This window comes from Ovis canadensis, chromosome 24 (genome assembly GCF_042477335.2).
Source record: "Ovis canadensis isolate MfBH-ARS-UI-01 breed Bighorn chromosome 24, ARS-UI_OviCan_v2, whole genome shotgun sequence".
Taxonomy (NCBI): Eukaryota; Metazoa; Chordata; class Mammalia; order Artiodactyla; family Bovidae; genus Ovis; species Ovis canadensis.
In genome coordinates, this window is record NC_091268.1 from 28370829 (window position 1) to 28384451 (window position 13623).

The window sequence follows — 13623 nt, forward strand, 5'->3', positions numbered from 1 at the left end:
CTGGAGAATTCCAGGGACGGGGGAGCCTGGTGGGCTGCCACCTCTGGGGTCGCACAGAGTTGGACACGACTGAAGCGACGCAGCAGCAGCAACTATTAGTGATGTTGAGCATCTTTTCATATGCCTTTGCTCATTTGTATATCATCTGTGGAGAAATCCCTTTTCAAATCCTTTGTTTTCTTTAAAATCAGGTTGCTTTTCTGTTGTTGAGTTGTAGGAGTTCTTTATATGTTCTCAATATTAACCCCTTGTCAGATATATGATTTGCAAATACTTTCTCCCGTCTTTTCACTCTGTTGACAGTAACCTTTAATGAACAGACGTTTTTAAGTTTGATCTAGTCCTCTTTGTGTATTTTTGGTTATGTGACCTGTGTTTTTGGTGTCAGACTAAGAAATCATTGCCAGAATTTGGTGTCATAAATTAGATTGTTTTGGATTGATTGGATCCTGTTTTCTTCTAAGATTTTCATAGTTTGGGGGTCTTACATTTAGATCTTTAATCGATTTTCATTTTTGTATATAAGATAAAGATCCAACTTCATTCTTTTGCATCTGGATATCCAGTTTTCCCCAACACCATTTGTTGAAAAGATTGTTCCGTCCCCACCAAATGGTCTTGGCACTGTCGTCAAAGATCATTTGGTCATATATAAGACAACGTATTTACATGCTTTCTATTCTTTTGCATTGGCCTGTATCTCTGTCATTATGTCAGTATCACACTATTTTGATTACTAGAGCTTTGCAGTGAATTTTGAAATCAGGAAGTGTGAGATCTTCAAATTTTATTCTTCTTTTTCAGGATGGTTTTGGCTACTTGGGGTCCCTTGATATTCCGTGTTAATGTTAGGATGAATTTTTCTATTTCTGTTAAAAAAAAAAAAAGGCACTGGGACTTACACACTTTAAACCTTTTAACGTGTATAATTCAGTGCTTACTAGTATATTCACAGTGTGAGAGTTGCACAAATCTGTCTGATTCCAGAACACTTTCATCTTTCCCAAAAGAAGCCCGTACATGTCAGCACTCACTCCACTTGGCCCTAAGCCACCATCAATATACTTTCTGTCTGGATTTACCTATTCCAGACATTTTTTTTTTAATAAATTCTGAAATCATACAATATATCATCTTTTGTGATTGGCTCCTTTCGCTTAGGTGTAATGTTTTTAAGGTTCATCCATGTTGTAGCATGTATCAGTACATCATCCCTTGTTGTGGCTGAGTGATATTCCATTGTGTTGATATACCACATTTTGTTTATTCATCAGTTAGTGGACATTTGCTATTATGAATAATGATGCTGTGAACACTTGTAGACAAGTTTTTATGTGGACATGTTTTCACTTCTCTTGGGTATATACCTTGGAGTGGAATTGCTGTGGCATAGTACTCTTGCCTGGAAAATCCCATGGATGGAGGAGCCTGGTAGGCTGCAGTCCATGGGGTCACTAAGAGTCGGACGTGACTGAGCATCTTCACTTTCACACATTGGAGAAGGAAATGGCAACCCACTCCAGTGTTCTTGCCTGGAGAATCCCAGGGACAGGGAAGCCTGGTGGGCTGCTGTCTATGGGGTCTCACAAAGTCAGACATGACTGAAGCGACTTAGCAGCAGCAGCAGCAGCATGGTAACCTTATGTGTACCTTGCTTGTATACCTTAGTATTTAACTGCACTGATACACTGTATCTCTATTAACCAATTCCTTATTGTTGGTTAGTGGTGTTTTAGTCACCAATTCATGCCTGACTGGTGGGATCTCATGGACTATAGCCCATCAGGCTCCTCTGTCCATGGGATTTTCCATGCAAGAATACTAGAGTGGGTTGCATCCCCTTCTCCAGGGGATCATCCCAACCCAGGGATCAAACCCCAGTCTCCTGCACTGCAGGCACATTCTTTACCAACTGAGCTGGGAAGTCCTAGAGTTGCTTCCTGTTTTTCACTATACCCTGGTTTTTTAATACATGCATAGTGGGCACTTGTCTGATTATCTCTTTGAATAATTACTAGATACTAAATGAATTTGAAACCTTATGTTAGGCAAAAGGTAGGCTCTTCAACTGCCTTCCAAGAAACAGTTCCATGGTGACTATGTCTTTACCACAAATAGGTAATATCATTACTTAAAACTCTGCACATTGGAGATTGGAATGTTTTATTTGGCCGCTTGATTTTGGTTATACTGAATTTATTCAACAAATACTTACCAAGCACCTACTATGCATCAGGTTATATATGAGTATTGAATCTAATGCATGCAAAAGAATCTAATATTTTTTTAATAATTGCATTGGAAATTCACATTTCTTATTTCCTCAGTGAGTGTGTTTCTTTTGGTTTTATAAGAACTCTGATGATGCACATAATTTATTTTTCCTCTTTATCATGTTTTTCCCTTACTGAAATTTTAATAGTATTTAGTTATTTTTAAAGTCAAGACTGTTGAACTACTTAATGTGATGGGTCAAGTTCAGTAGAAAATGTTCTTACTAAAACCAAGCATCATAGAATTTTTGAATTGTACAGGAATTTAGCAATTATCTGCCCTCACCCTTTCACCAGGGGAGGCCTACGGAAGTTTGGGGATTAAAAATGTTTGGCTATTTTCTTACAGCATTTCTTCTCATTCATGAATATCTATTTGTTAGGGACTGTGTGTTTCAACATTATCTTCTTTACTGCATTTATCACTATTATTTGAAATAGAGGTGTGTATCTTTAACACCTAGCACAGGGCCTGGTACAGAAAGAGTGCTTAGTTGAATTCAGCACCATGAGCACTGACTGATGCCAGCTTGTAGAAGCAATATGACTCCCGTACTGCATCCCGTGATGCTAGCTTGTCTCCCACTTGGAACCATCAGAGATAGTCGGAGGAGCTACACTTTATACTCTCTTGTCAGAGTTTACAGGACAAGTGTGACTGGCCCCTCAGCTTCACTGGAACCTGACCTGGAAGAAAGATGAGGGTCAGTGACCAGCCCCTACTGTTCTTACATACTGGCTGCACCCTGGTTTTGAGCTTTAAAAATAGGGCTAAAAAGAATGTCAAATATGCAAGTTAATACCATTAGAAAACAGTTCTACTTACCCATTTGGGTGGTTTGTTCTCTGTTTCTGTCTGAGTAGGTCAGGACATCAGACAGCTATTAGCATGGTCTTAGCTTTTAGTAACAGAGAATTGCTGTCACCTCAGCTGTCTGCCTGGTAACAGCTTCCTGACGGTTCCACCTGTAAGAAACTATAAGTTTATAAGTGAGAAACTTCGATCAGAGGCAGTCCCACCAGTGGGCTGACATTCCAGAATTCCTTGAAGGAAAAACAGAAGGGAGAACAATTGTGTTTCTTGAAGAATAAATACAGCCTGTTTATTGCCAGGGCAGCACACATGAATCCTGAGGTCATTCATGAACTTAATTTTCATAACACTCTTTAGTGTTGCTCCAGTGCCACTTCTGTCTGCTTTTTATTTGTCACTAGTGCCTTTGGGAAAAGACCCACTTTAGAGAATGGTACGTTTCCTACTTACACATTCAAGTAAAAGAGGCTAGAATCACGGCTGGCTTACAGCACCTTTCCCATTACATAATTCCTATACTGTATACCTTGAAACCTTCTTAAATTGTGTGTCCTTTATAAAATTCCCTTTCAGTATTTTACTATTTATAAGTAAGGAATCTGACAAAGATTCTTAATATTATACACTTTATTCTTATTCATGTAATTAAATAAGCATCTCCATGTTAACTGTACTATACTGATGTCAGAGAAAGATAATCCTTAAGTAGGATTGTAAGTATGTTGTAGATATTTGTTTTTGTCTTTTTAATCAACTACAGAGGGCAGTTTTATGATGCCTGTAAAGTCTGTGGTTTTTGTGTCTAGAAGTGATAATTATGTTTTACTTTGGGAGATTCTGTACTTTATTTTCAGTTATGTCATGTTTGTTTTTAAAATTTGTCTAAATATCTCACTTGATATATAAGTAAAATGTATTAATCTCCCTAAATATAATTACTTTCACATTTATAATTTAAGGGAAAGTATCGATACCTGAGGGACTTCCCAGGTGGCACTAATGGTAAAGAACCCGCCTGCCACATCTGCAACATAAGAGGTGTGGGTTTGATCCATGGGTCAGGAAGATCCCCTGTAGGAGGAAATGGCAACCCATTCCAGTATTCTTACCTAGAGAATCCCATGCACAGAGGAGCCTCTCAGGCTACAGTCCTTAGGGTCGCAGAGTCAGACACGACTGAAGCAATTTTGCATGCATGCAGACCAATACCTGAGAACATTGCTTCTCATTATCAAGTTTCCAGAGAGCAGGGATAGGCCCTCATTTTGTTTGGGGTGTTCTTTAAGATTCTGAGGTTTTAATCTTTAAAGTGGAAATTCAGAAAAAGGAAATTCAGTATAGGAGTTTGATGGTGAATTTAGGTACTATAGACCAGTGGTCCTCAAATTGCCTGTAGTGAAGGGATAACATGTTTGTTTTTTTATATAGTTTAATTTCCAATGTATTGTGGACTAATCCTTTTGTAATATAAAGTAAAAGTGTAGTGACATCAGCTTTCCTAAGACTTCTGTCCTTGTCAATGGCAGGTAACTGAGGTCCTCAGACCATACTTTTAAGTGGCTCTGACATAGATTTCACTTGTTTACCAATGAACCAGGTTTTTTTCATATGGTGATTGACCATCATTTTATGCTACACATTTAATTCTGTGGCTTAAACACATTTTTCTAATTTTCCTGTTCAATTGTTTTCTTACTTGGCTTCATATAAAATCCAAGACTTATTCAGGGAGTTTCCTTAAGGTTCTTTAAAAGTTATACTTATGGATAATTAGTTGAGAGAAAATTAGGCTCAAGATTTCTGTATGCCTTGCTTTATTGCAAAATGTCTCATGACATATAGTCTCCTTAATTCTTTTTCAGAACACACAGATAGATACCAGAAGTTTAAGTCCTACAGGAAAAGTATTCAAATAAAAGAAATATTTCCTCCAAAAAATTTTTTTAACACATAACATCTAGACAAAAAACATTTTTCAGGCACTTTTACAATCCCAGTGCTAAAAAGCTAATGACCTCACAAATGTGAACAATGTACTACTACATCCTTCCTTCAAAATGTAAATTCTTTGAAATATGTAAATTCTTTGAAATATGTATTTCTGTGTGGTCTGTAAAGAGACTAAAACTGCTTTTCCTTTGACTTTTGTCTTTTTAATTCTGATCAAAGTACATCTGGAAAGGAATTTGCCAAAATATTAATAAATGACACATCACATACCAGAGCTCTATTTTACGCTGAGGCAACTCTTGAACAATGAAAAGCTGTAGAAAATTAAGAACAGCAAGCCACACGTGTGTACCAGGAGCTGTGACACTGGTCCTTCTAATTGGAGGACTTTTTTTCTCAGTGATTTCTTAAATCATTTAAATAATCATTTATTATAAACACCCAGATGTTTAACTGTAAGTATGATCTGATAGGATCTGTGTTCATTTTCAAATTCAAAGCAGCACTTGTAATAGACATTCCACATGATTCTGTAGAATGTAATAAATAATATGTGACAACTTTATAAAGAGGACTGTATTTTTTAAAAGTGGACATTGGCTCTAGGTTTTCCAAAGTTGATCCTAAAGTATGTGAAATTGTTATGAAGTTACCACCAAAAGTAACAAATTCATTAATGATTAGAATGGTTGGTCCTCTGACTAATCACTCCTCTGCTGTGTGGTTTTACTTTATAATCATTAATAGTATTAATTATAACTGAAGTATAAAAAATCAGAAATACTAAATGAATAGATTCACATTGAGATTATTACACACGTATTTGCATACTTACCACTGTCTCACTATGAAAGATAATGCACATCAACAGAGGACGGTTCAGGCCCTCCTTCTCTCACAGGAGCAGTAAGTAAACCTCAGGCTGAAATAATTTTATAGAGCTCTGGAAACCAGTCAGATCTACATCAACCAAACACCCAGTTAAGAAAAAGCCACATTCAAACCATAGGACCTGCCATGGCATTTCCACTCATCCTTTCCCAGTCTTAGCATGGCACAAAGGAAGTGGCCCGATACCCAGTTCCCTCCCTCAGGATGGAAGGAGGAGAGCAGAACTTGCTGGCAGTATTCTGGCCTGTTGTGGGCTAGCTGAGGGACCAGTTTCTGACTTGTTTGACTCAGACTGGGCAAGTGCGTAGTCTGGATCTCAGGCTGGCAGGAGCTATGGAAGGCAGTGGCAGGAGCCACTGTCACATGACAGCTGTAGAGGAACCGCAGGCCCACAGACACCGGAGGCAGCAGGTCATAGATCAGAGAGTGCGGTGAAAGTGTTAGCTGCTCAGTCTTGCCAGACTCTTTGTGATCCCGTGGACAGTAGCCCACTAGGCTCCTCTGTCCTTGTAATTTCCCAGGCAAAAATACTGGAGTGAGTTGCCATTTCCTTCTCCAGGGGATCTTCCCAACCGAGGGAATACAATAGAACTCTTAATGTCCAGAGAAGTCATGATGAGACTCTGGGAAATGAGGACATGCAAGGCCCATAAAATTAGTGAAGGTCTTCAACAACAGTCTGGAAAGACTGGGAGAGGTGGATGTTTTTTCACATGCCCAATTTTAAACCAAAGATACAACCAAAAGAAAAAAAACAGGCATACAAAGCAACAGGGAAATATAGCCCATTCAAAGCAACAAAATAATCTCTAGAAACTATCCCTGAAGAAACATGTCAGACTTTCTAAACAAAGACTTTAAATAACTGTCTTAAACATGCTGAAAAAGCTAAAGGAAAACACAAGCAATAAACTGGAAGAAATCAGGGAAACAATATATGAACAAAATGAGAATATCAACAAAAATTGGTTTTAAAAAATCATGGAGCTGAAAAATACACTAACTGAACTGAAAAGTCCATCAGAGGGGTTCAACAGCAGACTCAGACAGCAAACTTGAAGACAGATCACTTGGAATTATGGAGTCTAAGGATAAAGAGAATGAAAAAAGTAAACAGAGCCTAAGGGACATGTGAGATATCATCAAGCTAATCAGTTGGGGCATTATGGGAGTTCCAGAAGAGAAGAGAGAAAAGGGGCAGAGAGATTAATTAAAGAATGGTGGCCCACAACTGCAAATTTGAGGCAAGAAATGGACATATGAACCCAAGAAGCTCAATGAACTCCAAAGAGTAAACCCAAAGAGATTCATACTGAGACACATTATATAATCAAACTATCAAAAGTCAAAGGCAGAATCTTAAAAGCAGCAAGAAAAATCACTTATGACATAGAAGAGGAAATTCCCCAATAAAAATATAAGTGGATTTCTCAGAAGAAGACTGCAGGCCAGAAGACATATTTGGATGATATATTTAAGTGCTGAAACAAAATTTGTCAACCAAGAACTCTATATCAGCCAAACTGTCCTTCATAACTGAGTAAGGAATTAAAACAACAAAGCCAGACGAATATCAAAGGAGTTCATTATCATTAGACTTGCCCTATAAGAAATGCTAGAGAGTCCTTAAGTTGAAATGAACAGATGCTAGACAGTTAACTCAAAGCCATTCAGAAACATTAAGTTCTCTGGTAAAAAGTAAATACATGGACAAATATAAGGAATGGTATTATTATAATTTCTGTATGTAACTCCACTTTTTATTTTCTATGGGATTTAAGCAATTTAAGCAACAGATGCACAAAAAATTATAAATCTGTTAATAACTGCATAATATATAATGATGTAATTTGTGACAGTAATAATATAAAGTGGGGAGGTATGGCTATAAAAGTAGTTCTTGTATATAACTGAAATTGGTATCAATATAAGTTAGATGTCATAGCTTTAGGATGTTATGTGTAATTCACATGGTAACAACAAAAGAAATATCTATAGGATGTATATCTATAGGAAATGAGAAAAGAATCACTGCAAAAAGTCAACCAAACACACAAGTGTAAAGAAATGCTCATGGATTAGAAAATTTAACATTGTGTTGATGTCAATACTACCAAAAAGCAATCTATGGATTCAGTACAATTCCTATCAAAATCTCAATCACAGAACAGTGTGGTTTAGGCATAGAGAGACACATAGACCAATCAATGGAACAGAATCGAAAACCCAGAAATGTGTCTTCACATATATGGTCAAATGATTTTAAGATGAAGTGTCAAGGTCACCCAGTCTCAAGGAAACAGGACAGTCTTTTCAACAAACAGTGTTAAGAAAACTGGATATCCACATGCAAAAGAATGAAGTTGGATCCTTACCTAACACCATATATGAAGATTAACTCAAATGATCAAAGACCTGAACATAAGAGCTAGAACTGTTAAAATCTCTGAGGAGGGGGCGGAAATAGGGGAAAGCCTCATGACACTGAATTTGGCAATGATTTCTTAGATATGACACCAGGCAACAAAAGAAAAAATAGATAATTAGGCTTCATCAAAATTAAAACCTGCATCAAAGCACACTATCAACAAGTGAAAAGCAACCCACAGCATGAGAGAAAAAAAAAAATCTGCAAGTCAGGTATCCAGTAAGGGGCTAATATTCAGAATATATAAAGAATTCTCACAAATAACAGGAAAAAAAAACCTGATTTTTTAAATGGGCAAAGGACGTGGCATAAACATTTCTTCAAAGAGGATATATAAAGACCAACAAACAAATGAAATGATATTCAACAACACTGATCACTAGAGATGCAAATCAAAACCACAATGAGATATCACCTCATACCATTAGAATAGCAAATATCAAAATGAACAAAAATTAACAGGTTGTCAGCAAGGATGTGGAAAAATTAGAACCCTTGTTCACTGTTGGTGGAATTGTGAAATAAATGGTGCAAACTGGTATAGAAAATGGTATGGCAGTTCCTCAAAAAGTTAAACATAGAATTACCTTATCAGCAATTTCATTTATGGGTATATTGCCAAAAGAACTAAAGCAGTGATTTGAACATCAGTTTGTACACCCATACTCCTAGCAGCATTAAAAGTAACCCATGTGTCCATCAACAAATGAATGGATAAACAAAATGTGGTATACATACAGTGGAGTATTACTCAGCCTTAAAAAGAAGGAAATTCTCCATGGCTGATTCATGTCAATGTATGGCAAGAACCACTACAAAACTGTAAAGTAATTAGCCTCCAATTAAATAAATAAATTTTTAAAAAAGAAGAAGGAAATTCTGACACAAGCTACAAAATGGATTAACCTTGAGGACACTATACTAAGTGAAATAAGCCATCCATGAAAAGAAAGATGTGTGATTCCACTCTAAATGTAGTTAAATTTATACATATTGAAAGTAGATGGTGGTTGCTGGGGAGAGGGGAGAATAGAATATTGTTGTTTAATGAGCACAGAGTTTCAGTTAGGGATGATGAAAAAGTTCTGAAAATGAATAGTAGTGATGGTTGCAGAACAATGTGGATGTATTTAACAACATACAGTTATATACTTTAAAATGGTTTAATTGGTAAATTTTATCTTACATATATTTTACCATCATTTTTAAAAATAATAGATTTTTTTAAAGGAGTGACGCATGTCAGTCCTCACTACTATCAGGTGTTCAAGCACCAGCCGAACGTCCTCTAGCTACCATGCCAGTGGACTTTAATGTTGAGCTATTCTTTCTATAAATGACATGCTTAAACTTACAGCTATGTAATACAGAAACAAGGGGTCACTGTTAGGTGATCTGTCTTAACAAAGCTGGAATTTTACATAAACTATCCATCTGGTAAATATACAAAGCATATATTTTTTATTTGTATTCGACTCATTTTATCTGAGGCTTGGAATATGGAAATATTTAAAAAATAATTGCATCTTGAATCTCTTATTTGCATATTGCCATCTTAAGATCTCTGCTACATCCTTAGTTGAAAACACATTTATTGTAGATTTAAAGTCTACAGTACAAAATGCTTTTGTTTTTAAATATCTAGTTTCTATCCCTCCAGATTATATAAGGAAATTCTAATGAAAAAGGAACTCAACAGAGATGAAGGATTGGTCTTTGGCAAGTGTATCGTCTTTTCAGAATGAGCCAGTGCAGATACCTGAAACATTATAAGACTCTAATCAGCTTAAACACTTGCTCTGAACTTACTTTTTTCTTTTGTAGAAAACTTTTCTATAGTGATTTCTAATATGAGAAAGAAAGTGAAGTCGCTCAGTCGTGTCCAACTCTTTGCGACCCCATGGACTGTAGCCCACCAGGCTTCTCCGTCCATGGGATTTTCCAGGCAAGAATACTGGAGTGGGTTGCCATTTCTTTCTCCAGTCTTTAATATTTGAAGTGCTTTCTTTTCAGTTTTATGTAAATATCCATCATTAAAAAATAAATGTTTTCCTGATATTTCATGTCAAAATGACAAGCATTGTCATGAGACCAGAAGTTGTAAAAAGAACAGTGTATCAGATCCAGTAAAACAATGCAAAGTTTGCAACTTTTTTTTTTGGAGAAAAGATTCTCAATCATTTTGAGATTAAGTTTTCAATAGTCTATAAGTTGAATTTAGATCTTGATGTCAATGAAGCATTAAGATTTTAACATATTGCTCAATTTACTGTGGAACAAAATAAGTGTGGCATCCTCTACGCCTTGGATATTGTCTTAGTCCTTTCTGGAACACTTTCATTTCAAAAATAATAATATTGAGACTTTTGGGGTAATTCTTGCCACTGGAATTTCAACATCTAGATATATCATGGAAGATGGAAGAGTAGGGGGAGGGGGTGGAGGTTTCCTTCCTAAGGCAGATAAAAAAGACCAGCAATGTGTAAAGAAGCATTTAGATATTTCTCCATTTTTAACCAGAATTTATCTTCCCATTAGGTAAAATTAACATCAGTTTATCTCAGTTGAGTTATGCGGGAGGGAGTCTGTGGTTTTCTAGATAGCAGAATCAAACTAAAATGCCAAAAAAGCTAAAAGATGGGAGCATTAAGGCAGAAGTCAATCAGACAAGGTCTAGAAATAGAGGCCATACATTTTCATTAATATTTCAGTTGATACCACATTTATTAAGACTGCTCTCTAATAAATCATTACTATCATATCAGTCAATAGGGGCTAGACTGGTAAAATAGCTTGCTAGGTTAGTACAATTTATCTGCAAGGAAATATATATATATATATATATTTCAAAATTCAAATATCTGGTTCTGCTTCATATGCCAATTATTTAATACCCAAAAAATGTTCTTCCCCTATGTGAAAACTGACCCACAGATAAGTATTCACGTTTCCAAAATAACAAAAAAGTACGTGACAGAGAAATAGGTGACATAAAGCCACACCCTTTAAAGCAGGCATCAGCAGGTCATCATCATTCACTGCACGTCAGAAGTTCACTGAGGAGCCAGCTGTCTCAGGGCTCTTTGGGGACAGAAGTCACCCTGTAACATAGGTGTCAAGACTCATGGAGGAGTCCCTTCATTTCTGTTTGAAAATGAAATTGAGTGTGGCCACCTTTAAAAAGTCAAGTCTTTTGTATCATCAACACTGTTAACTAATAGTTACTTAAAAACATAAATCAATGACAGAGTGAAAACACAGTTCAGGGAGAGAAGTAACATGGGCATGGACACGGACACCTGACTGCACCCACCCACATCTCCCAGGCTCATCAGGCCTGGAGCGACCCAGCATGGGTAACGCCACCAGGAATTTCCATTCACCCATTAAACAAATAATATTGAGTAACTAGTATGTACCAGACAGTAAAGAATCTGCCTGCAGTGCAGAAGACACAGGAGACTTGGGTGTGATCCCTGGATTGGGAAGATCCCCTGAAGAAGGGAACGGCAACCCACTCTAGTATTCCTGTCTAGAGAAGTCCATGGACAGAAGAGCCTAGCGGGCTACACAGTCCATGGGACTGCAAAGAGTCAGACATGACTGAGCAACTTCAGACCAGATGAGACAGTATGTGTGAAACTTCATATTTCTTGCAGCTAATAGCCCTCTTGAGTTTTCAGGTCATTTATTTTAAGGAGGGAAAATACAGTTTGCTATTTTTAAACCCAAATACTTCAACAAGAGAACTGATTTTGATTATTGTAATGAATTTGAGAGTTGTTCAGGGAAATAGAAATGATAAAGACATTTTTCTCTTAAGATAAGGCAAGGTCCAAGTAGTAATCAATATGCAACATTTAACTGATTTATTATAACAGTACTCTCTCTTTCCAGTAAATGAATACTTACACTGTACTTACAGAAGATTGCTAGTGGGAATAGTTTTGGGGGGGCTGTTGATGCTTCCTTTATTAATATATGACCCCAAATTGAGATTCAGTAATTGCTGAATTTGGCCTAGTCAATAAATTCACTTCTTGCTCTAAGTGTGAGGGGACTGTCAATGCACAGGTCAGTCCTATTAGAATATATTCTTCAGACTTTCTTCTGTTGCAAGAACTGGGGGGCGGTGGTTAACAAGAGCACTAATCAGGTTTCGAAATGGGAACAGAAGCTGTGGAGCACCTTTATGGACACGTGCATGGATCTGACCTACTGGAAGCAGAAGCTTTCTTACCAGAGGCTACCTGACAGTGGACCTGGGGTGAGATCGAGGGGAGTCATGGGCCAGTCTGAATTAGCCCAGATCAGTGTGATCTATAGGGCAAAAAAGCCTTTTGAGTACTGTGTCCTGTTTTGATCATTTTTATGAGTCTTGGACTTTCTTTCTGCCAAAAAAGGGCGGTTCTGACCATAGTTCTGAGAAAACTCTATAGAGTTTTGTGAATCCAGCCTTATTTAGCTTTAGCTTTTCGTTGCTGTCAGGGCAAAGACTAAATCGTTGGCTCAGTGGATGTAAAGCAAGTTATTCCACCGTCTAGGTCTCAGACATAATACTAAATTTTTTTCTGTTTCTTTTCTAGATTTTCTGTTTTCACTGTTAATGATTTCACAGACTTGTCTCCTTTCTGCCTTTTCCACCAGTTTACTCCAGTGTCCCCAGCAGTTCCTGAATTCTTGAAAACTCCTACTGCAGATCAGCCCCCACCACGGTCCACAGCACCCGTCCTCCCCCCAAGCACCACTTCCTCAGCAAAGCCCGGGCCAGCGCTGGTGAAGGTAGGTACCCTACATGCATGCAACCCTCAGTGACTTTACCTTCAACTGTGGTCTCTAGCCCTGAGCACAGCCTGCCTTTTAGTCAAGCCTTGAAAACAAAACCTCAGAAGGACTTGCTTATCCCAGCCTTCATAACTGAAACCGCCACGTTCAACAAATGACCTCTCGTTTGATGGTCACAGAAGAACAGCACAAAATTCAGTCTGTATAAAACGACTGCAGCAGCGCAGAAGGAGTTTAGAAATCATTTCATCAACAGTTCCCAGTTCAGCTTCCAGCCAGGCCAGTAACTCATGGGGACGAAAGAGAGAGAGACTTTAGCACTTGGGATTCATGAATCTCACACACAAATGTCTGTAATGGTAATGTGATTTCGAACTTTTATACACAAAGTCAAATTCAGCAGTATTGGAGATATAGTATGTGACAGGTTAAAGGTTTTCAAGAAGAAAATACATTGGTTTTTTTTGTTTGTTTAGTAGATT

General features: G+C 37.4%; 1 protein-coding gene and 1 long non-coding RNA gene across 10 annotated transcripts in view; one reads left to right on the forward strand and one right to left on the reverse strand.

Moving 5' to 3' along the window:
* The window catches only part of MRTFB (myocardin related transcription factor B), a 215796-nt gene that overhangs the window by 176330 nt on the left and 25843 nt on the right, over window positions 1-13623 (forward strand). For all 9 annotated transcript variants that reach the window (XM_069570158.1, XM_069570156.1, XM_069570155.1 and 6 more), the window contains one exon: window positions 13004-13138. In XM_069570158.1, the coding sequence (XP_069426259.1) occupies window positions 13004-13138 (135 nt within the window). The remainder of the gene's footprint in view (window positions 1-13003; window positions 13139-13623) is intronic.
* The window catches only part of LOC138429067 (uncharacterized), an 86996-nt gene that overhangs the window by 25752 nt on the left and 47621 nt on the right, over window positions 1-13623 (reverse strand). Inside the window, exon 2 of the long non-coding RNA XR_011252662.1 lies at window positions 3100-3249. This is a non-coding gene — a long non-coding RNA (uncharacterized lncRNA). The remainder of the gene's footprint in view (window positions 1-3099; window positions 3250-13623) is intronic.